The sequence below is a fragment of the Culex pipiens genome, chromosome 3 (assembly GCF_016801865.2).
Source record: "Culex pipiens pallens isolate TS chromosome 3, TS_CPP_V2, whole genome shotgun sequence".
Taxonomy (NCBI): domain Eukaryota; kingdom Metazoa; phylum Arthropoda; class Insecta; order Diptera; family Culicidae; genus Culex; species Culex pipiens.
Genome location: NC_068939.1, coordinates 5453627 through 5477670, shown reverse-complemented (window position 1 = coordinate 5477670; position 24044 = coordinate 5453627). Strand labels below are relative to the sequence as shown.

The following is a 24044-nucleotide window of genomic DNA, read 5'->3' as shown; positions in this document are numbered from 1 at the left end:
CGAAAATGATTCCTCTAAGAACAAGGTATATTCCCATTTTCCAACCGAGCATTGCAATTTTGAGGTCCAAAAACATGAAAAGTATTAAAATTGCTCGCATTTTCGTAAAACTTGATCAATTCCAATTCTATTCGATGCATTCGAAAGGTCATTCAAAGCTTTTCAAAATTTGTCATAAAAATCCAACATTGATTTGACTTTTTCTCATAGCTTTTGTATTTTATTGCTAAAAGTGGATTTTTAAAAAACCTAAGTAACTTTTTGCAACAACCTCCAGCACCCTCACTCCCTTAGGTAAAAAATAAGGATTTCATGGACTATAAGCCTACGTAATTAACTTTTTGGCCAATCACAGTTATTCTCATAGATTTACGATTTTTCTATAACAAACTAATTACACTTTTGTCACTTTTGGTGTATTGGATGTTGTTGCAATCCGATTTCAATGAAACTTTGTAAACATGTTATCCTAGGCATATATAAGCCATTTTTGTGTATATGGAGTCAGTTACACTCGATAATGACATTTGAGAAGGGCGTAAGGGTTTTAAATATTTTTGTATTTCGCAATTTAAATATTGCTGTATCTCGAAGCCGTTGCATCGTATCATCAAGTGGTCAAAGACAAACTTGTAGGAAATTTGACGGGCTTCCCGAAAAAAATACACTGAAAAAAAACACTCCACTTTTATGAGATTTTTTGATTTTTTAGTTTAAAAGTCAAATTTGAAGGTGAGCCCATGATTTTTTTTCGTTCAATTTTTTTGTGAAAATAGCCTAAGATGTTACAAAAAGACTTACGAAAAATGTAGGATTGAGCAACTCACCTAAAAAATACAAAAATCATTTACTGAAACTGTTTTTTTTGAAAAGTGCTCTAAACATCAAAATTTTCAAAAGCCAAAAAAAAATCAACGAACGTTCTTTTTAACCGAACAATTTTTTTAGTGTGTAAACGTAATCTCACCCACATTAGCATATATCATTTCTTATCCTAAAAGCAATCCACTTTAACGACCCCCGGGTCTCTTGTGGGCTCTGTTGCAAGTTTCTGCTCATTTCTAGGCGTCCGAAGGTTATGTGTGGTGAGTCACCCAAAACCTCTTTTACGACGCAAATGGACCGACGTTTTACTTCCCCATCCGATAGAAGGCTAGGAGGATAAGGCGGGAATCGAACCCGCGCCCCATAGCAACTCAGGGATCGGCAGCCAAAGCCGCTAACCACCGCGCCACTAGGCCCTCTTCTTTTCCTATAAGGCTTTCTAGGCCCAGTGAAAAAAATATAATTTAACCCAAAAATTACGAACTTCTCGTCACAGTGTCCTGATGCAAACAATGATCGAGCTCGAGCTGTCACAGCCCTGCGAAGTATGTTGTCTGACATATCGGGCGGCCAGTAAAAAAAAACCAGCTAGAAGTCGCCTGACAAAAAACTTTTGCTAGAAAAAGATAGGAAACCTGATGCAAACAAACGTCCAGCTGTAATGTAAACATACTTTGAATGTGTTGGTAAATTTCTGACTGGAAAGCCTTGTATGGTCCTAAATTTAACCTCAATCTTTTTCATTTTTCAACACATGCGCATGTAGATAATTCTATCCAGATTTGTGAGCGAACATGGCGTTACAAATTGTGCACGCCCGAAATGTCAACATCGCACAGTGGTACCTACATTAGAAAAAAGTGTGGCTGTCAAGCAATAGCACACTTTTTTGTAATTTTGACATTTAATTCTTAACGCCATCTTCACTAAACAATCTAGATAATGAAATTTATTTGATCGAAAATTGCCATGACAATGTTGTGGACAAATTCCTACACCAATAGCCAAAACTTTTCCTGTAAAGAATTGTGCACGCCCGAAATGTCAAAATCGCACAGTGGTACCAACATAAGAAAAAAGTGCGGCTGTCATTTTTTGTAATATTGATACTACTGCGTAATTTTGACATTTCTGCCGTGCACCATTCGTAACGCAATCTTCTAATCTAATCTAATCTAATCAGACCTTAGCGCAGCCATTTTTTGGAGGGATCCTGGAGAGTGCCTTAGGTTAGATGACGCCTAGCACTCTTCTTGTCATTTATTAACATTTGTAGTGCGCCATTGCATTGAAATGCATTGAGACATCACAAGCGTTAAAGCGGCCAGGCCTACTGCTTAAAGCCGTATCGCAGAGATGATTCGTAATTGAGTTGAGTTTGAGCACTGAGTGTTCGAACAACAACACAATTCTGAATCGACAGGGAAGGAAGAAGCGTGGGGACACCACCATACGCTCCGAGATTTGGTTGTATTCGTTGGGAGCATCATGCTAAGAAGGTTTGGTACTCCGGGATCCTCTGGGATGGGACATTGTATTTCCACGAATGCCCTGGACACTATTTGCCGTGGTTATAGCGCCACAACTCGCTCTGCACCATTCGTAACGCAATCTTCACTTAAGAGGCAGTATTTGTAAATATTGCTCGGTTTGTTCTAGAGGTCGTATCGAGGTGCTCCGATTTGGATGAAACTTTCAGCGTTTGTTTGTCTATGCATGAGATGAACTCATGCCAAATATGAGCCCTCTACAACAAAGGGAAGTGGGGTAAAACGAGCTTTGAAGTTTGAGGTCGAAAAAACCTAAAAAATCTTAAAATTGCTCGCATTTCCGTAAAACTTCATCAATTCCAACTTTCTTAGATGCATTCGAAAGGTCTTTTGAAGCACTTCAAAGTGTGCCATAGATATCCAGGATTGGTTTGACTTTTTCTCTTAGCTTTTGCAAATTACTGTCAAAAATGGATTTTTTCAAAACCTTAATATCTTTTTCCAACAGCCTCCAACACCCATATTCCTATGGGTCAAAAGATAGGCAACTTCATGGACTATAAGCCTATGGTATTAACTTTTTGGCCAATCGCAGTTTTTCTCATAGTTTTTCGATTTTTCTACAACAAACAATTTACAACGTTAGATTTTACCCTGCTGGCCTCCATAGCGGCACTTTTTGGTCTCAATTTTGTCATATTCGGAATCCTCGGACAATTTCACGTGAGTTAGAGGTATTGGAATTGTAATTTTGATTTAAAAAATAATTAAATAAAACATTTCTGAAAAAAGAAAAAGATTTTATTTACCCTATAATCAATGCGTCAAATGCTGTATCAAGTAGGCGAAAACCTGTTTTACCCCTAATCCAACAAATTGTTAAAAAATATTTTAATTCATTCTTAATGGCAATTTTTACAATCAAATTTACAACTCCAATACTTTTAACTTACGTGAAATTGTCCGAGGATCCCGAATATGACTAAATTGAGACCAAAAAGTGCCGCTATGGAGGCCTACAGGGCAAAAACTAACGTTGTAAAATGTTTGTTCTAGAAATTTTGAAAAACTATGAGAAAAACTGCGATTGGCCAAAAAGGTAATACCGTAGGCTTATAGTCCATGAAATTACCTATCTTTTGGCCTATGGGAGTATGGGTGTTGGAGGCTGTTGGGAAAAGATATTAAGGTTTTAAAAAAATCTATTTTTGACAGTAATTTGCAAAAGCTAAGAGAAAAAGTCAAACCAATCCTGGATGTCTACGGCAAGTTTTAAAGTGCTTCAAAAGACCTTTCGAATGCATCTAAGAGAGTAGGCATTGATGAAGTTTTACGGAAATGCGAGCAATTTTAAGATTTTTTAGGTTTTTTGGACCTCAAACTTCAAAGCCCGTTTTACCCCACTTCCCTTTGTCGTAGAGGGCATGAGTTCATCTCATGTATAGACAAACAAACGCTGAAAGTTTCATCGAAATCGGAGCACCTCGATACGACCTGTTACACATTGGTGAAAAACTCGCTCTTAAAAATCTGGATAATGAAATTTATTTGGTCGAAAAATGCCGCAGTGTGCGAATTACCGAGCGTTTACTGTAGTGAAATATTTCAGTCTTCAAAATTTGCAAAACGCACGCACCTTTTCCATTGCGAAACATTGAAACCCCGATTGTGTCACCACGTCAATCAAATCTGGCCACACTGCTCTGCCTGTCTGTCACTTTTCATTCGTGGATTCGTGGTCGTGGTTTTCTGTCGCAGCATTTTTTGGGCCAAATCTTGAAACCTCCTTGCGTGATTTGGGGATTACTTCCTGTTTCGGGAGCGCAAATTGTCCTTTACGGTGTTCCGGATACGGGTTTTTCTATTTGCGGGTTTACCGAGTGCGAACGCAGTTTTCCGTGAAAAAGATTGTGTGCACATTTGGGAGCAAAGGCAGGAAAGAAGACAAGAAGAAGTGTGTGTGTGAGTGCTGTGCAGTGCAGTCATGGCCAACTATCACCAGCACCATCGGGAACGCCGTGGCGGAGGTGGAGGTGGCGGCGGCGGTGGCCATCGGCACTACAGAAACAACCACTCGGGTGGCAATGGGGGTGGCCACAATCAGCAGCAACAACAGCAACCGCCAAGTGGTGCCAAACGGTCGTCTCCGTCGGAATCGTCAACGTCGGAGGCGAACGACTCGACCTGTGTGGTCTGCTTCAAGCCGATTCTGATCTACGCCATCGGCGAGTGTGACCACCTGTGCTGTTTCGAGTGTTCGGCCCGGATCCGGGTGCTGTGCCGGCAGAATGATTGTCCCATTTGTCGGCGCGATCTGGCCAAGGTCATCTTTGCCAAGACGATGGCCCCGTACCGGGAGTTGGACGTGCGGAACCGGTCCGGGTTGTACGATAAAAAGTACCGGATCTGTTTCACCGACGGGGACGTCCAGCAGGCCTTCTTCGAGCTGCTGGACAACAAGTGCCCAAGGTGAGCTAGGAGGAGAAGGAGTAGAATGGGGAGGTTTGGTGCATCGGAGGAATTTCGTAACGTTGGAGAAACTTGGCCAGCTCTGTGCGGCGTGGTGTGTGCGGAGTGTGTCGCGATTGTGATGTTGCGCAAAGAGCAAAAAGTGTTGCGTACAGTGGCGCACAACCGATTGGGAACGCTTGTTCTATTAGTAATTTTTATGATTTTGAACATCTTGGAAATCTCTTGTAAATTCTCAAAATTATTGCAATAATTAAAATTGTAATGTTTCATGAAACGTTTCTTAATTTGTTTGCGCACCTGTACTTGAATTTAACACCAAACAAGTGAGGAATGCATTCGCCTCAGTCTGCTCGTGGAAATTCCGTCGCGCACTAACCAATCGTCCAAATGCACCCTCCGTTCGAGATCGTGTATTCCCTCGATTTTGGCACCGGCCAGCTTCTAACTCCACTAACGACCACCCCTTCCAGATGCGACGAGAAAAACTTTCCCAAGTTCGACCAGCTGCGGGAGCACGTCCGGAAGCGGCACGAGCTGTTCTACTGCGACATTTGCACCGAGCACCTGAAGATCTTCTCGTCGGAACGGCGCTGCTACAGCCGCCAGGAACTGGCCCTGCACCGGCGGGTGGGCGACCCGGACAACGTCGGCCATCGGGGCCATCCGCTGTGCGAGTACTGCGACAAGCGCTTCCTGGACAAGGACGAACTGTTCCGGCATCTGCGGAAGGAGCACTTTTTCTGCCACTTTTGCGACGCCGACGGGGCTAACCACTTTTACGGGTGAGATTTCGCTGTAGGTGTGGGTGGCCCCCACATGATTAAGCAAGAATTAAACGACGAGAAAATTGGCACAGAGTCAGAGTGGTGGCAGCTTTATCACGTTCTTTTCAAATTACACCCACAAGCAAAATTAAAATCATTTGAATGAGTTGTCACCCTGAAGACGAAGAAGCTCTTTAGCAATCTGCACACGACCCTTTCTCGAAAGGTGGTGAAAAATGCTCTAATCCCCCCTCCTTTTTCCCCCCTGCAGGGACTACGACACGTTGCGGGATCACTTCCGGCAGGAGCACTACCTGTGCGAGGAGGGCGAATGTGAGCAGGAACAGTTTACGGCGGTGTTCCGGTCCGAGATTGACCTGCGCGCCCATCGCGCGTCCGCCCACGGCAAGTCGATGAACAAGCTGGCGAACAAGCAGACGCGGACGCTGGAGTTGGAGTTTTCGTACGCGCCACGACATCGGGAGGGCGCCGGTGGGCCAGGGGCAGGAAGTGGCCCCGGAGGTGGTGGCAGTGGTAGGGGACGGGTTGGGGCACGCGAGGGAGGAGGAGGTCGAGGAGGTGGCCACACGGGTGGTCACGATAACCAGCGGGAGTTTGACGCGTTTGTGGGCGATCTTGGCATGATGACGCAGCACGCTCCCAAGCGGATAGACGCCAGCAGTGAGCAGGACTTTCCGACGCTCGGTGGCACTGGGAACAACCCAGTGTTTCGACCGAACAATGTCTCAATACGGCAGCGCGTGTTTGGAGTGGCCGGTTTGGCCAGGACGAAGGAGAACTTTCCGGCGCTCGGAGCGGAGGGTGGAGACGGTTCCGGAGCGACCAGCGTTAATGAGGGCTTTAGCAGTAAGATTACGGCTAGTTCGTTGCTGAAACCGGGTCAACCGAGTAGTAGTAGCAGCAGCAGCGGCAACAGTCAACCCAGCACCAGTATGATGATCCACGTGTCGAACCGACCTTCAACGGCTTCCTCGTCCAAGTCTTCTGCAACGGCGAAAAAAGCGGCTGTGGCCGATTTTCCAGCGTTACCGGGTAAGTTTTTCATGTGTAACTTAAAATCAATATTTAACATATCAAAAAAATTTAAGTGTTTCAAGAATTTGTATTTTTTTAAATTTATTATGCAGTCATAATCATTTAGATTCAGTTAAATTTACCGATTTTTTAGTGTTGAACAGTTTACTAAACTGCAACATTATCGAAACACGGTAAAAAGTTAAATTTTGTTCATTTTAACAGATTTCTCGACTACCGAAATCAGAGAAAAATCTAAATTCTAAAAAAATATAATTTTACTTAATGAGTTGGTGATAAAATTTGGAAAAAAAAACCAAACTACAAAGGCAAAATATTTTATTTTATATACTTTTTTTTACCGAATTCGGTTAGGAGTTGGGAAATCGGTAAACTTTAGATCAGTAAACCATCCACTAAAGTAAACCAAATTTAACCGAAAATCGGTTGTACGTTGAACAATAATTAACTTTATTATCGAATTTCTTTACTGCCGCTCTAATCTGGTCCGTCCCATATGTAAAAAGTGAGTGCTGAGATAACGCTGTGAGAAACCCAAAAAAAGTTTCACCATTTTTCCCATTCTAAACTAAATATTTCTATATAATTATTTATACAGTTATTTCAATAACAGTCTTAAAAACGCAACTACTATAAATTGGATTAAAAAAACTAACAATTTGGAGGTAAATTTGAGAAATTTCCAGCAAGAGACCAACTTGACTTTATTTGTCCATAAATAAAGGCAAGTCGGTTATGATATCAAGGTAGGCTTGAACATTTACAACACAGTTTCAACCTGGTTCAACTGTCATTTCCAGGTTTATTTTGGTAGTTTTCTAATTAAATAATTATAACCAAATAATAAAAAAATGTTTATTTCAGATTTATTTGCTTTAAATAATGTATTTAATAAAGTTCCTGGATATGAAAATATGATCTGCAACGACACCAGAAATTGTCAATATATTACAGAGGCAAATTCTCAACTGCTGAGCCCTTGAAAATAATTTAAAAAACTACGCTTATCGTTGGTGGAGTCTCTCCCAGAACCAGGATCAACCTTATTCATTCAAGAAAAAATATAACTAATTTTATGGTTTAGATATTAGCCATAACGGTATGTATTTTATATTTTCTTTCCGTGGTTGTACATTTCAAAAGAAAAAAGTCACTAAAGGTTTGAAGTATCTTGTTTTTAAATCTTCATATATTTCTTCAAAAATGAACAATAAATGATATTTTCAAGTTATACGTACTCTTAAAAACATACTCTGTAGATTTCAAATAATTTCGCAGCCATTTAAACGATTTGCGAGACATTTCTATATGAGGAACTGACTTGCCTTTATTTTGCATATGGGACAGCACGAAAGTCATATTTATTTTGGATTTTTTAGAACAAACACTACTTTTTTATTCAATAGGCTAAAAGTATATGTAAAATTAAAACTTTTGTCAATTTATCTCTATTTTGACAAAAATACATATGGGACGGACTAGATTAGAGCGGCTGTTTAAGTTTTTATCGAATTCGGTCATTTTCAGTTTACCAAACTGTTCAGCAGTTAATAAATTCATTGAATTTTATCGACTTCGGCATAAACATCTATTTAAGTGTGAAAAAACATTTGAAAAAAAAAAACAAATTGAAAATATTCGACTTTAATATTATTTTATTAATTTTTTGAATAACATTTAATTTAAATAAATTAAAATCTAATACTTTTTATCTTAATTAGGCAATTTTCACAAAAAAAATAAAGAAAAACAATCGTGGGATCACCTTCAAATTTTACTTTTAAACTTAAAAATCAAAAAATCTCATAAAAGTGGCGGTTTTTGCCTTCCTCACCTTACTGAGGAAAGGCTATAAAATCACTCGGAAAATGAACTTTTTAATTAGACCTCCTAGGCCTACCTTCATTTGTACAAATCGACTCAGAATCACCAGCTGAGCAAATGTCTGTGTGTTTGGCTGTATGTAGACATGTGTACCAAATCAATGTCACTGGAATATCTCGTCACAGGCTCAACCGATTTTGGCCGGAGTGGTTTTAATCGATCCGTCTTAAAGTCCCCTAAGTTGCTATTTAAATTCATGCAGTTTTATCATGTATTTAAAAAGTTATGTTAAAAAAACTGTTTCATATTAAATTAAAATTATGGTAAAAAGGGTGGTTTTTACATGAAACCCTCACATGCTATATATTTTTAGAAAGCATATGAGAAGACGTTTTAGGTGGAGTAAGAATTTGCAAGATCTGACTTACCTATCTTAAATTACAAGCAGTTTAAAAAATGGTCTGAATTCACATAACCTCAACTGGTCGGGTCTGATCGCCACGAAAAAGCCGTGTAGAGGGATGCCATTTTCCTCAAAGGCCGTGTCTGTATAATCTTGACAAAAAGTCTGTAGGTAGTCTGTTTTTTTACTCATCACTTAGGGGAGATCCATAAACATGTGGACACTTTAGGGGAAGGAAGGCACCAACCACCTAAAGGTGGATTAAGTAACGTTTTTTTCTTTCAGTTTATTTTTTCGGAAAGCAAATTTCATACAAGTTTGTATTTGACCACGGCTTCAGAGAGGGTCCGGTACAACCGATTCCCTATTTGACATGGAATTGCTCTAAATAAGTTTTCTAAATTTAGGTCGAAATGAAATCAAAAAACAACCTATTTAATGTTAGATTTAAAAAAAACCTAAACCCATTACAAATGGCTGAGTTTAAATAATTGTATGTGCAATTAACATTTAAAAGCATTTTAGAAGTCAGAGTTCTGATGAAAATCGTGTACAATCTATCATCCGTTGTTGGTATGTAGTCGAAATAATTTACTGATGAGTCGTAATGCTTGAAAATCGGTAAACTTTATCTTAAGTTGTGAGCTTATAAGTGAATTTATAGATCATTTTTAATTTTAATTTTAAAATACAGTCAAATACGGTTTTCGTTAAATACCCAATTTCTCCCCATCTTCAGGAACAAAAAGTAAAAAATCCGACCTGTACGCGGACATGGAAGGCAGCACCAACGGAATGGTCAACCTGAACGCGATGGCCGCCAAACATCGCGCCATGGCCGACGACTACGTGTCCGTTTCGAGCGTGGTCTCCAAGGTGGCCACCGTCCAGGCAAAGGACACCGCCAAAAAAACCGCGCCCCAGAACGTCGTCCCGAGTGTCAACTCGACCAAGGCGTTCCCCACGCTCGGCGATCCAAAGCCCAGCGGTGCCAAACCACCCCAGTGGCTGGTGGCCAACAAGGTCAACTCGACTTCGTTTCCCGCGTCCTCGTCGTCGGCCGCTTCGGCTACCAAGAAAAAACCCGCTCCGGCACCGAATTTAAAAGAGGAAAGCAACTTTGTCAACTTGAACGCGTTGACGGGAAAAAAATCGAGTGGGGTGGAAAGTTTTGTAGTCGCTGCTGCTTCGTCAAAGGACAAGAACGCCAGTGACAAACGGAACAACAACAACAACAACGAGCAAGCTCAGTCTAAGGTGGGCAAGGCCAAGGACAAGAGTAAAACGGGTACCAACGGCAGCGGAGACTCGCGAAATAATAAGGAGAATGAAACGCTTCCCGGGGATAACTTCCCCGCTCTTGGTGGGGGTCAGGTTGCGGATTTCGCGTTGGCCAATCTCGGTGGGGGGAGCAGCGCCGGGTCGGCAAGTTCGAAGCGGGGACCGCCCGGCTTTGAGAATGTCAATTTAAACAATAACAACAATGGGGCGCGGAAGGTTCCGGGACCGCCGCCCGGGTTCAACAACGTGACGGTGAATTCGGTGGCGCGAAACGCGAACAATTTGACCTTTACTAGCTCTAGTGGGGAGAGTTACGACATTCTGCCTGGGACGTACAAGTACGTGGCGCCGTCCAACTCGAGCAAGCGGAATCAGGTGAGGGGAAATTGAAATTTCGAAAATGCTGAAAATGACATCATTCTTTCCTTCGCAGAATCTTGTGACCCAGTTCCAACGCTCGCTGAAAAAGGACGACGCGCTGGCCGAGTTCCGCACCATCTCGCAGATGTTCCGCGATGGTTCGTACAACCCGGGACCGTACTACGAGCACTGCAGGGTCGCTCTGGGAGACCGATTCCACGAAATCTTCCCGGAATTGCTGGTCCTGTTGCCTAACATCACCAAACAGCAGGTTGGAACCGCTGAGGATTGAACTTAACTTAGATTTAACCATAATTTTGTTGTTCCAGGAACTGTACCTGGTGTACTGTCAGGATCCGGCCAACAAGCATAAGATCGGAACAAAGAGTACCAGCAAGTTCGCGCTCGAGGTTTGTCACGTGTGCAAGCAGGTCCTCGTGCGGGACGACCTGACCGAGCACTTCCAGTCGCACTACATGGAGAACAACTTCCCCAAGCTGGATAAGGGCCCGGCCCTGGGGGACGGCAAGCTGGCGTCGTCGTCCGCCTGGCGGAAATAACACCGTCGAAAGTGTAACTAAGGTAGATGACCATAATTTTGGATGTGCTTTTTCTTTTAAAGCTTAAACAAAAAATCAACACGGCTCCATTCAGAGGTAAAAATGTTTTTCTTGATTACAATCTAAGTTGAATAGTCGGTAGAAATTATCGTTCGAACAAGAGTTTATATTTTTTTTCGTTTTCGAGGCCAAAAGTTTTCTTTTTTTTTTACCATCAAAAGTAGTTGAAGCGTGTGTGTGTGCGTGAGCTCTAGGTTTTTTCTTGTAATCGAGGAAGGTCGAAAAAAAAGGTTGCGTTTGTTTGCCCCCGCGCGCAAGCTAGAACGTTAAACGCGAACCATTTCGTGAACCCGCGCGAATGACTCAACCGTGTATGTTCTTTTGTTTTATTAGATTATTTTTATTTTTTAAAAGTGCGCAATATAAATAACGGAGGAATTATACGCGTATTTTGCTCTTTCTTTACCTTTAATGTTAATATATAAATAACCTGTACAAAACAGAAAAAATAAATAAATAAAGCAGTGCAACGCAACAGGCTTCAAACAATGTAAAGTAAAAAAAAAAGAATATAAATATGTAATCCCAAGCAAATATCCGACAGAAAGAAACCTAATCTTCACGTTTGCCCATCCAGCAATTTTCTCTTTAATGTAAATAAAGGATTTCAGTTTCAGTAAGAATTGCTACCCACTATATCAAAATATTATAACATAGAGAAAACAGAAAACAGTGGTTGTATAAGCGCTTTGATTAAACTTCGGAGTTTGTTCTGCTTATATCACATGGCCCAAATGTATATTAAAGTGAAGAACAGGTATTTCGAACATTCAGTTTAGATCGCTGCAATAATTTTTTAAATGTTTTTGAATCGCCTTTCCTCAACACTTGCTCTAAATGCCTTAAAACAAATATTTAAAAAAATGTATGATTTGGTCTAAAATATAAGTAAAAAAATATGTTTTTAAACTTTTCAAAATTTAAGCTTGATTTATATTGAAATTATTTCCAATTTTTAACATTGAAAATCGAACCAATAGTTTTTCCAATTTTCTCTGCTTTTTAAATATATTTTTTTAGAACTGCTTTCCTAACACTTGAAAACGGTACTTTTCGATTGAATATTAAATTTTGCTTTAAAAAATATAAAAAATGTCTGTCCAGATTTTTTTTAATTCATATTTCCTAAACCAGATTAGCACCATCACGCACTTTGGTTCAAAAGATGTAGTTTTAGTCCATCAAAACATATCACAAAATTTCGAAAATAAAAAAAAAACGTATTTTGGCAATTAAATTTTTAGTTATAAAAAGTTAAATAAAACAATGGATTTGATGAACTTTCTGAAAAAAGACAATGAATTTAAAATAGGCGCTACTAATTTCTATGTGTTTTTCTGATTTCAACATTTAAGAGTCACTTTTGAAGGTGCGATTTTTGAGATGAAAAATAAATAACATTGAAACCTTGGTATCAACAAATTTATTAGAAATAACGTGTATTTTTATTTCAGTGTATTTTTTTCTGAAAGCTCGTCTAATTTCCATCACTTTTTGATACGATGTATGCAGATTCAAGATTCAGCAATACTTAGGTTACGAAATACAACAACATTTGAGAACATAAACCCTTCTCAAATATCATTCTCGATTGCATCTGGCTCCATGTGCACAAAAAAAATCTTCTTTGAGCCTAGGATAATATGTTTACAAAACTGCCGTTATACGCATAATTGACCCATGTTCAAAAAAGTGCAACTGAGAAAAACGCGGTTGAAATTTTTCGTCCGTTTTTTGTGTTAACGCATAATTGTCTCGTTGGTCCCTCTTCACCCCATAAGTCCCTAATCATGCCAGTTAGCAGTTTATCACTTTTATTTGTAATCCTCTTGCTATACAATAGGTAAACAAGACACAATACGTCGTAAAACTGATAATTTCGTAAAAGAAAATACTTGTTGGGAACATTATGCGTAGAAGTTCAACGATGGGACAAACAGACTTGGTGTTGTTTTCAATGAGTTTCCGAACAAAATACTAGATTTTATGTGTTTTTTGAAAAGTAAACGTCAAACTAAACCTAAAAATGTCAAAAAGTCAGAATCGACCAAAAATGACATGGGACAATAGGGTGTAATATCAAAATCGATTTTCCAGCACAGCACTTTTTCAGTTCCTTTTTGGGTCCTAAACAACTCCCCAAAGTTTGGGAACGATTGGTTTAGTCCTCACTTTGCGCAAAGCGATTCAATTTTCCATATAAATGTGTATGGGAAAACCCATTTTTTAAGATTTTGATATTTATAAAATCCAAGTTTCACGCTATACTAAAACCGGATTCATCATACTCTCTTCGGGAAAGTTGTAGAGCACCTTCCAGAGCATCCGAATATGAATCCGGTTTTAGTACAGCGTGAAACGTGGATTTTATATATATCAAAATCCAAAAAAATGGTTTTTCCCATAACGTCATGATTCGAATTCCCGGACGCTTCGAAACCCGGACAATTCATCTTGTTTTATCAATTATTTGGATATAAGTTCGCATTATGAATGTCAAAACTGTGTTATTTGATGAATTCCAACATCAACTTTCATTTAAAGTTTGTTTGAACGCTGTAGTTAATGCCAAAACAATTAAATACAATAAAATTATAAGTTTACCAAAAATTTGAAACATTTCACTTGAAATATTTCATAGGCGTTCGAAGCACCGAGAAGGCAAAGCAGAAATTTATGGTTTCGAATTCCTTAAATTCTAGCAAATTTTTATATAAACTATCGATTGTTTTGATGTTAACAGCTTATTTGAGACCTAAAGAATGCCATTCACTAACATTTCAGTCCAAATTTGTGCGATTCATACGTAAAATCGAGTGTCCGGAATTCGAAGCAAAAGTGTCCGGATTTCGAATCAGCTTTTATCAGTGTCCGGGATTCGAAGCACAACAAGTCACTTTAATTTTAAAATTCTGATGAAAAATGGTTAGAAAAGACATAGTTTGCATGCATTTTCTTGAAACTGACTGTTTGTACTACATCCTGATGATGTTTCTACATTTCCAACTTATTACATGATTTTTTGCCAGCTATAACAAAAATGTTATGCTACTAAGTGTCCGGATTTCGAATCATGACGTTACAAATTTATATGGAAAATTGAATCGCTTTGCGCAAAGTGAGGACTAAACCAATCGTTCCCAAACTTTGGGGAGTTGTTTAGGACCCCAAAAGGAACTGAAAAATTGCTGTGCTCGCTAAATTTGGACAACTTTATTTTTTTCCATACAACCATATTACACCCTAATGGGACAATTATGCGTAGAACGGCAGAAAAATCGATGCCAACATTTCAAAAAGCATCATGTACACACCATCCTTTTTGAGAAAAACGCCTTTGAATGTTGAGCATCCATTTTCAATTCCCATTTTAATATAAAAGCAAAATAAGATGTTCTAATGATAACAAACGATGAAAAACGTTTCTTTTATTGATACTTGATCATCCAAATTCAATAAAACACTATTTCCGTAATTTTATTTGAGTAAAACAAACATAACTCCTTTTGAAATCACCAACGTCGATATCACCCTGCTGTCATTGAGGGGGACGCTTTGTTATGATTCGTTTTTCTTCGCCGAATGTACATGGCGCTTTGTTCATGTTGCTTTTTTTTCGTCACGAGGTTCATGTAGCTTTTTGTTTGACAGGTTGACAGGGCTATATAAACAGGGACTGCTGATGGCAGAGATTTTGTTTATGTTACTTTATTTAAAATCATGATTAAACAGACTTTACTGAAGTAACTTTTGCTCATGTTTGGTGGAGAGGTAGCTTATTAGGAGTACTTTCAGAATATGCAATAACCCAGAAAGTGTCAAAATGTACATGATGCCTTTTGAAATGTTACCGTCGAAATACCTGGAAAATTTTGGTCATGAATTGCCTTATTACAGAGCAACTCTCACAAATCATCCTTAGGGTGGTCCAAATTCGGGCTTCCTCGGGGCTACCCTCTGAAATCAAAGATTGACCGATAACTAGGCTAAATTTCAAATTTGAGCTCATTCTGACCTCGGGAACCTCACCCTCTAAGCCTTTGCAGATTATATGGGAAAATCCCGAAAATTTATGTAGAAAAGCAACCTCTTCAGTTTTATACCTATAGAAGGCGAAATAACTATTCAATTCTTACCAATTCTCGGAACTAAGATCTTCAACCAATTTGGAAAAACTTTCCTGAAGACACCATATTTTTAGGATTTATTGCTAACAAATTATTAGCCTGCGAAAATGAAATCTTTTGCGCGGTTTTTTAGCGGTTAAACATTTCAAAATCCACATTTTTTATATTTCAACACCGCCATTTTGGCCGACATTTTGTATTTACAAATTCTCAATAACTTTAAAGTAGTTTATGAGTCATGCTTAAACTCAACAATCAAAATTAAGACAACGAAAAACAATTTTTTTTAGATTCGATTATCCGAAGTGAAGCGAATAATCGAGTCTGGACTGTATTGGCTTTTTAATTTGAAACAAAATACTGACAACAGCTTGATTGTTAACCCTCTACTGCCGACATTTTTTTTTCGAAATTTTTTATTTTTCCCGTGTTCAGGAGGTCATTTTGAGCAACTTTTGTTCTACGAAAAACTTTACTTCTCTTGTTTTATGTTTTTCTTGTTTCATTTTTAGTATTTTAATTTGCATTTATCTTGTTTAGTTTATGTTTGTTTTTGGTAGTCTACTACCTCCTATCATTACATTTTGCCTATCTATTTTTTTCATGTTTTTACAGTAACTTTTTAAATTTTTTGCATGTTTTTCACATTTTCTGCTATAAAATGGCACCATCATCATTTAAATTGTAGATAAATGCGTAGAGGCATAGTCTGGGGCACTAGAAAAATTACTGCATTCTTCTTTTTACCGAGGGGGACGTCACTTCCGCGCTAACCGAGCGATAAAGCTTCCTTTTCAAACCTTTGCAGCGTTCACTTTCACCTTTCCGCTTTAACTTGCTTTAACGCGCGTTAAACGCGATAACTTGCTTTTTGGCTTACCTTTTCTTGCGTTCTCGCATCACACTGCTCGATTTTTTTGACAGCGAGAACTGTCAAGAGTAAATGACAGTTCTCGTTGTCAAATCAGTCGAGCAGTTTGTTTTGCTGATTTTTTCTCCGTCACTCGGACGGATGGGGGTAAAAAAACGGTGGCGCCCGGAGTGGAGGAACCAAGATTCTTGCCGCGTTGTGCTGGTCAAAAGAAACACTAGCGGCCAGCTCTAGCGAGTTGGTAGCTTCCGGACGGACACTCATGAAAACGGGAGTGTTCCGGGTTGCACGATGGGACCGGCGTTGGGTGCAAAGGGTCTGCCAACGATACTGTACGATTATGAACCTGCTGAGGGCAAAATTGGAGGCGGCAAGGTCACACGAAAGGTGTTGAGGCCACTGATGGTGTGGGTTCTGGTCGATTCACACGGTGCCAAAAAATCCGTCTGAGCTGGATTAGTAGTAGCAACAAGCAGATACACCAGAAGGTCCACGGTAGAGGAAGCGTCTGCATCGAGCTGCCGGAAGTGGTATTACGTACGCTGGGATTGTCTTTACAGATAAGAAAATTGTAACAAGGCGCGGCTTGGTTATCGTTACCATTTTTTATTATTTCGAAATGGCTCTACGTCGTCGGCTCTACATTCAATAAAGTATTCAAAACTATTTTAGTAGTCGTCCCCTTTGCCCCCCAAGCGGCAGGCAGAAATGGCGGCTTTTAACCGCAGCATTTAGGCCTGCAAAGCTAATAAGCGTTGGAATAAAAAGTCCTTCGAAACTCCACCTAGAACTTTATTACTCTTCTTCTCGCCAAATGTGTCAAACTGTGGCGCATTTTCCTCTTCTGAATGGACCTGTCCACTCCAACGGCACAGAACTTAACGGCACCGGTTTCCCATACAGGTTACAGCAGAACTCGCCGATGTTGTGGTCCAGACAAGCCACACGCTAAGCCGCTCGTCGGCGTCATTTGTTGGGAGCTAGTTTGCTTAAACGCCCGCAAAAACACCGAACGGCACCATCCACTGTGCCATCGGTTTCGATGGACACTCCTCCCTACAGCCGCCGCCTTAAACTCTCGGTTCTCCTCTCGCAGCTCATTGTTGGGATTGGTTAGAAAATAAACTTCCCGGGGAGTCGCACCAAAATGCCCAGATGTGGTGTCTTCCATCGATTGAGCACCGACACCGGAATGACACCCAGGGCGTTGCTAAGATCTGAAAAAAACATCAACTAATTAAAACTCAAACTCACCCGCTGAAAAGAAAACTTACTCTTTAACTTTTTCTCCCCCTAGCTGCAGCTTGCCGGTCACTTTCGGGTCCAGTTGCTGTTTGCCTCGTTGTAGCAAAACGCAAGTGCCGGAGTAAAGTTTTCCGACCTTTGACCAAAAAAATCGCGAACTGCTTTGTTTTAGTTTTCCTTTTGCGGAAACTGCTTGAAAACTTATCAAAACAAATACCGAGTTGCCAAACTTGATCGAAAAACTGCTCGAGCTATGACAGCAGGGATGCAAGATCGATTTCGCTTTGTTCAAAAGTCGAGCAGACGCTGACCGCTTTAACTCGCTTTAACGCGCGTTAACTTGCGATAACTTGCTTTTAGGTGGCGTTATGTGAAAACTCGGCACGATGAGTAGCGTTGATGCTTTTCGAGCTCGTTTTTGTGCGTTTTAGTGTGTTATCGCGGAGTGACGTCCCCCTCGCTTTTTACTTTAAATATAAGAAATGTTAGTAAAAAACACTGCCAAAGTTGACCTCTTAAAAAATGACATTTTTAAAAACATTGGCTAAGTCACATATAACTATTAAAACTTCCAACCCATAAATTTTCTAAAATCTTAAGAGTTCTTCTTTCCAATGCTTTTTAAGATCAAAATTTGGTTGAAAAATGGATTTTTGGCGATTTTTTAAATCGAAGCCCGTCTAAAGGCGGGGTTGGGTTGTAGAGGGTTAAATTGAACATAAAAATCTACAAAATTTAAAAGGAAGATTGGAAGCTTAAGCTTTTTTCAGATAAAACAAAAACTGAAATTTTTAATTAAGTTGTTTGAAATTTTTAGGCCCTTCGAGTTAACAACAGAACTCTGAAGAAGTCCGCAAGTAGTAGGCGAAATACGTATCTGTCAAGATATTTATATATATTGCGGAATTATGAGGACCAACTCGTGTTTTAGTATGCTGAAAATTATTATTTATCTATTTTGTTTTTTTTTTTTTGTAAATAATTAGGCTGGCACAAATTTTCAATGAATCAATGGTTGCACTTGTATTTCAAATAGGGTTTTCATTGAAATGTAGAAATTCTGGCTTGTAATTTCAATTATTATATATTTTTTTTAATTTTGAAAAATATTTCCATCGGCAAATAAATTAAATAGCTCAAAATTCTCTACGCAGTTCAACGTGTTGTGAAATGCGATCCTCTTCAAATGTTTGATGCTCAAGTTGAGAACATAAAGGATTCAAAGTCCTCGAACATGAAATCAGAACCTCTGCATTAGATACTTCACGTTATACAAGCGGATTACTTCCTCTTTTTTGTTCGCTCTCCAACCAGGTGGGATCGATCATCCCATCTGATCAAAGCGCGCCTAATAATTTCTACCTGACGATGTGCGAGTCCTTTCTCCACGATCTGCCCAACCAAGCAGCAGCAGGGCAGCAGTAGGCGGTGGTGGTGGTGGCGAGAAGGAACCACGAGGTCCCCTAGTAGGCATATGTTGCTATTCTTCATTCTTTTTTGGGCTCTTCTTCCACACTGCACAGCACCTTTCGAGCCTAGAACCGGTGTTTTTTTTTACCACGCTTGCTGTGTCCTTTTCCTCGACTGGTAGGGTGAAGGAATTTAGTTTGGTGTTATTTTTGCGGAATGTGGTATAAGAGTGGGTGGGGACGAATTTATGGGGCGATACCTTAGACTAAGCGCCTGAGTGAGGATAACCTTCGCTATGCGAGAGTTTATTTCCTGTCCTCTGGATGAGTTCTCGTTCTGTTTGAGAAGCGTGCCGTTGTCCAATTGCTTCTTTTGGTGCGTTTTCCTTAATGCGTTTGTAGTAACATATGGGGTGCTTTGGAAATTGTTGAACATTTTTTTAAATAATGCTGATTGATAATGGCTTTTGGGATATTGCTTGTACAATTAAAAGAAATGTTCAACAATTGCCAAATTACTCACAACCCCTAAGAGAAAACGAACTAACTGTAGCATGTCCTGGTACACAAACACACACGATTACAAACGGCCGTTGCCATGGGTGCAGCAATACGCCCGGCCTGCTGCGAGCTCCTTGCGCGACCAGCAAGGACCTCAGTCTAGTGTGGCCTGCGGCGCCGAAAACTCTTCTATCTGCCGTCCGCCTACTTCGATCTACCGCGCATAATGCCGATCTACAAAAAGGCCAATCGGCGCAAGGCCTCAAGCTACGAGGTGCTCAACAATAACGTGGACTACGGAACGCGCCACATTGACCACCTTCCGGGGCCGTATTCGCCGGGGGTGGCCTCGCCGTACGCGGAACGGACGGATTTCAGTGAGCGTACTAGGCGGGCATGCCAGACCGCGTCGACTTCGTTCTACTTGTGCGCGTGCAAGGCCATCTTCGTTGGGGATGTCGGCACTGGGAAGAGCTCGCTGGTGAATCGATTCTGCCACGAGATCTTCGACGGGTCGTACCGGGGGACGGTTGGCGTGGACTTTGAGGTGGAGAAGTTTCACGTGCTGGACCATGCGTTCAGCTTGCAAATGTGAGTATTTTCATACCTGATTTTTATACAATTTTGAAAACAAACTTTTATCACAGTTGGGACACAGCAGGCCACGATCGGTTCAAGTGCATTGCCAACTACTACCGGAACACCAACGTGATCGCAGTCGTGTTCGACATGACCAGAGCTGAATCGTTGATGAATGCTCGCCGATGGATGGATGAGGCCATGCGACACAATCATCCGGGGACGTTAAAATTCCTGGTGGGAACCAAAAAGGATCTATTGGTAGGAAAATAAAACGTAAATATTTGAAACAATTCAAAATAAACGAGATTGCTTCACAGGAATTCGACATTCACCAAGAAATTGAAAGCGAAGCAATCAAAATGGCACAGGAGCTGCAGGCCGAGTACTGGTCCGTGTCGGCACAAACTGGCGAAAACGTGACCCGATTCTTCCGGCGAGTTACGGCCCTGGCCTTCGACGGAGCTGTGCAGCGAATGATGGAGCCCAACAATCCCGTAGTACACCCCAGTGGCAATAGTCTTCTTAGTAAGTTTTCTAAAGTGAGATTAACATCAATTTTATACTAATTTTATGTTCTCTCCAACAGATCTTTACTTCCTCAAAAAGGACGAAAAGGATAAAAAGTTGAAAAAGTGTTCCTTTTGTAGAATAAACTAATTTATTTATTGATCAAGTTAGCATTGACTCTATCAATTCGAATGACATTCCTTCAAACTAACCAAAATGGACGAAGCGAACCAGAGAAAATCCGTCACATTCCAACCGAAAGCGGCCCCAAAAGCAACCAAACTATCCGAATTCGCCTCAAACTTGAAACAATCGCTCACGGCCCGAGAAAGACAGGAAGTAAATTGATTACGCACCCTATTGATTCGAGACACGCCCACGCGTTTGTTTGGCCGGCTGGTCAGCGCAGCTGTTACGCCGGTCGTCAGCGGAAACCGACCGGCCGGCAAACATTTCCCCCTTTTTGTTTACTTTCATCCTTTTTAACTCGTTTCCCTTGTAACGCCGCCGTCGCAGATTGTTGTCGATGAAATCGATTATACACCCCGGCGGTTGGCACCGCCACAGTACGGCGAGGAGCGGTTCGAGTGGGACCAGTTCCAGCAGACGTACCCTGGGGAGCAGTTGGGTGAGACAGAGGACGCCGCGTTTAAGCGGAACTCCGTTGTTAGTTTTCAGTTGGGCGAAGAAGTGATCCCGGAAATGGAGGAAACTGCACAGGTATTCTGTAACAATGTAACAAATTGAGAAAATGGGATTACCACGTGGTTTCTCAACAGGCACCGGATAAACCAGAAGCGTTCGATCTGGACCAGGAGCCGGACTTTAGCGGTGTCATCGATCGGCGCAGTCCGTCGCTGGAGAAGGACATCAAGACGTATCATGTGAAAATCCTGATAACGGAAACCGACGACATAATTCTGTTTGAGAATGCCAGCCATACCGTTTTGAAGGATTCGGACGAAGCGGCCGCGGTCGAGGAGCAAAACGTGCACTACGAGACGAAGAAACGAAGTCGCCGGACGGCCGTGGCCAACGCCGAAGCGCAGACGCCGGAACTACTGCACAAGTCACGTGGCGTCAATACGGAGCGGATCATGAGGCAGGAAGTGGCTTCGTTTGTCTCGAATTACGACATGTACGACACGTACAATGACTTGGAGCGGCACACGAAGGAGATTGATCTGGCGGAAGCTTCCTCGTCCAAGATCGAGATTACGACGTACTCGCGGGAAGGGATGGAAGACATCGACGAGATGCTGAACAAGAGTGACAACTTCCATCTGTCGTCGATGATTCTGCAGAGATTGCTGGCGGGGAATGTGTACCGCGAGAAGCAGAAACGCTTCCGGAACATGTACCTTCCGGATCCGTTGAATACCGACGCGCGATATCTGTACCGATTGGACACACTGTGGACTTACAAGACCAGAGAAACCATGGGTAAGGCGGTTGCAAGTGCCAGCTGGTGTCAATCGGATGGAGACATCGTTGCGATCGCGTACGGAATTTACGGATTCACGGCGTTCGATGATCGTAGCACCGGATACGTGTGCGTTTGGAGCATCAAGAATCCGGTGAATCCCGAGCGCCGTTACATCTTCCCCGTTCCAGTGACTTCGGTAGCATTCTCAAAGCGAACCCCGCAACTGCTCGCGATCGGGCTGTACGATGGATCGGTACAGATCAGGGACATAACAGACAACTCCCAAGTTCCGGTAGGTGTTTCCGAACGAAGGACATCTCCCGGATTTGAACCCATCTGGGATATCGAGTGGATTGAGTCGGAGGATGACAAAGATGAGATATTGACAGCTGCTCAAGACGGCACGATCATGAAGTACACCCTTAACATTGGTCAGTTCTTGATCGGTTATCAACAGCTCCGATTAGATCGCGTCGAGAGTGAAATTGAGGGCATCAAGGTAGACAAGAAACGTGACTTTCTCGAAGCGGACCGCCACCCGCAAGCCCTAAGCCTCAAAATCCACCCAACGAAGAAAGACATCTACTTTGTCGGTACGGACGAGGGTTGCGTTCACCGTTGTTCCATCAACTACCCATACCAGCACTCGGGTGTAACGCAAATGCACAGCGGCGGAGTCTTCTCCATCGAGTACTCACCCTGGAGTCCGAAAATCTTCCTAACCTGCGGCGGAGACTGGTGCATCCGTATTTGGATCGAGGAGATCATGGAACCCATCGTAACACTAACCACCGGATTCGGCCCAATCCAGAATGCCTTCTGGTCGCCAGTCAACTCGACGATCATCGTGAGCATCACACAGAGTTCGGTTCAGCTGTGGGACCTGAAGAGGCGCATGCTGAAGCCGGCTTCGAGCACGAGTTTCGGCGATTCCACGACCTCGCTGACCGTGGTCAAGTTTACCAACTGTGGCCGAAGTCTGCTCGTCGGGGACAGCGAAGGGCGAACGTACATTTGCGCGCTCGAGGATATGCCCTTTCCGCCACACTTTCAGTACGATGAGCTGCAGGCGGCGCTGTACAAGAGTTTGATCTGCAAGCCCGAGCTGCTGAAGCAGGTCAAGCGGTTTGGGTATTTGGGTTATTGAGTTCGTTTTGTGTTTGCAGTGTTTCAATACTTTTAGAAATAAACATTTGTGAGTGGTAATTGGTTTTGTCACATGTTTCTGATGAGTCTTCAAATTATCATAACGTTCGTACATAGACATAGAATTCTGGAGCAACATTTGAAATTTTGATCGCTGGAACTATGTTGCTAATTCCGAGACAATTGGTAACTTTTTAACAAAACTCGAACTGTAAAACAATAGCTGGTCTCCTCAGCTGCCTTTCAATACTTTTGAACCCGGTTGGTAGAGATTTCAAGCTTAACATTTCCAAAGAATCACTTTACCATAAAAAGGGATGACATTGTTTTGACAGCTAAGTGGTTCTCTTGGATTTTTTTAGGATTATAATTTAGAGATTTCCAAAAAAAGTGTCCAATTGGCTCATAGATGCACAGCGTCGTATAAAAATTTTCGCAAAAGAGTCCAGACTCGATTATCCGAAGTTCTCGGGAAAAAAATCACTTCGATCAAATTATAAACAATAATAGTTGTTGTCTTGTTTTGGGTTGTTTAAGTCAAATAATTTATATTTAATATAACCCAAAAAGTGCTCCGAAGTGAAAATTTGAAATTTAAAATGGTGCCCGAAATCTTTATTTACAATTAACCACGTGAATTGGACTCAAATGGGATTGCAAAACTTGAAAAATGTTTAAAGTGAGGGAATAAAAACTACAAAAAATAATGTATGTGTCCATCATTCGATTACCGGAAGCAATTTGCATCAGTTGATTTTGTACGTTTTCGAGCAGAATAGACACGAGTACGACAGAAACTATCCTTCTTCTTTAAAAAAAATGTATTTCAATTTGGTATCGGTGTGTGTGGTCCAACTGATCTCCAACATTTGCATCATATCCGAATTAACCACCGGAGATGATTCTCGGGTCCACCATAAAACCATTCCGGTGGCGATCGTGTTTAGATTTAAATTTTACTACCCACAAAAGCTACTCCACTTTCTGTTCAGCCAAATTGTTTAATCGTTGATAATCACGCGCGATGCATCTGAAAGGAGGACAAAACATCAAATGAACCATAAAAATCCCACACTTCCCGACCTCCGGGAACCGACCCAACCTCGTACGAGACTAAGCCGCCAGGAGTGAAATT

The 24044-nt window shown here is 41.3% G+C and overlaps 3 protein-coding genes across 3 annotated transcripts; all 3 read left to right on the top strand.

Moving 5' to 3' along the window:
* The first annotated feature begins 4020 nt into the window (after positions 1-4020).
* On the top strand, positions 4021-11565 carry LOC120422839 (E3 ubiquitin-protein ligase ZNF598). The gene is made up of 6 exons (XM_039586380.2): positions 4021-4784; positions 5258-5569; positions 5823-6604; positions 9574-10490; positions 10549-10746; positions 10805-11565. Exons 1-6 carry the CDS (start codon positions 4300-4302, stop codon positions 11033-11035), a joined length of 2925 nt encoding a protein of 974 aa, XP_039442314.1. The 5' UTR covers positions 4021-4299; the 3' UTR covers positions 11036-11565.
* Positions 11566-19474: 7909 nt separating this feature from the next.
* Positions 19475-20487, top strand: LOC120422837 (ras-related protein Rab-34). The gene is made up of 4 exons (XM_039586378.1): positions 19475-19839; positions 19896-20088; positions 20148-20355; positions 20417-20487. Exons 1-4 carry the CDS (start codon positions 19475-19477, stop codon positions 20485-20487), a joined length of 837 nt encoding a protein of 278 aa, XP_039442312.1.
* Positions 20488-20517: 30 nt separating this feature from the next.
* On the top strand, positions 20518-22969 carry LOC120422890 (dynein axonemal intermediate chain 4). The gene is made up of 3 exons (XM_039586454.1): positions 20518-20676; positions 20854-21057; positions 21117-22969. The coding sequence occupies exons 1-3, from the start codon at positions 20554-20556 to the stop codon at positions 22908-22910; spliced, it is 2121 nt and encodes a 706-aa protein (XP_039442388.1). The 5' UTR covers positions 20518-20553; the 3' UTR covers positions 22911-22969.
* Positions 22970-24044: the final 1075 nt, after the last annotated feature.

What these genes read in the sequence shown, in the direction of transcription:
- LOC120422839 (XM_039586380.2), top strand. Translation starts at nt 4,300, where the DNA reads ATGGCCAACTATCACCAGCACCATCGGGAACGCCGTGGCGGAGGTGGA. An exon ending in GGGGCTAACCACTTTTACGG is followed by an intron (nt 5,570 to 5,822) that starts GTGAGATTTCGC and finishes TCCCCCCTGCAG; the next exon opens with GGACTACGACACGTTGCGGG. An exon ending in CTAACATCACCAAACAGCAG is followed by an intron (nt 10,747 to 10,804) that starts GTTGGAACCGCT and finishes TTGTTGTTCCAG; the next exon opens with GAACTGTACCTGGTGTACTG.
- LOC120422837 (XM_039586378.1), top strand. Translation starts at nt 19,475, where the DNA reads ATGCCGATCTACAAAAAGGCCAATCGGCGCAAGGCCTCAAGCTACGAG. An exon ending in CATGCGTTCAGCTTGCAAAT is followed by an intron (nt 19,840 to 19,895) that starts GTGAGTATTTTC and finishes CTTTTATCACAG; the next exon opens with TTGGGACACAGCAGGCCACG. An exon ending in CAGTGGCAATAGTCTTCTTA is followed by an intron (nt 20,356 to 20,416) that starts GTAAGTTTTCTA and finishes TCTCTCCAACAG; the next exon opens with ATCTTTACTTCCTCAAAAAG.
- LOC120422890 (XM_039586454.1), top strand. Translation starts at nt 20,554, where the DNA reads ATGGACGAAGCGAACCAGAGAAAATCCGTCACATTCCAACCGAAAGCG. An exon ending in CGGCCCGAGAAAGACAGGAA is followed by an intron (nt 20,677 to 20,853) that starts GTAAATTGATTA and finishes CCGCCGTCGCAG; the next exon opens with ATTGTTGTCGATGAAATCGA. An exon ending in AAATGGAGGAAACTGCACAG is followed by an intron (nt 21,058 to 21,116) that starts GTATTCTGTAAC and finishes GTTTCTCAACAG; the next exon opens with GCACCGGATAAACCAGAAGC.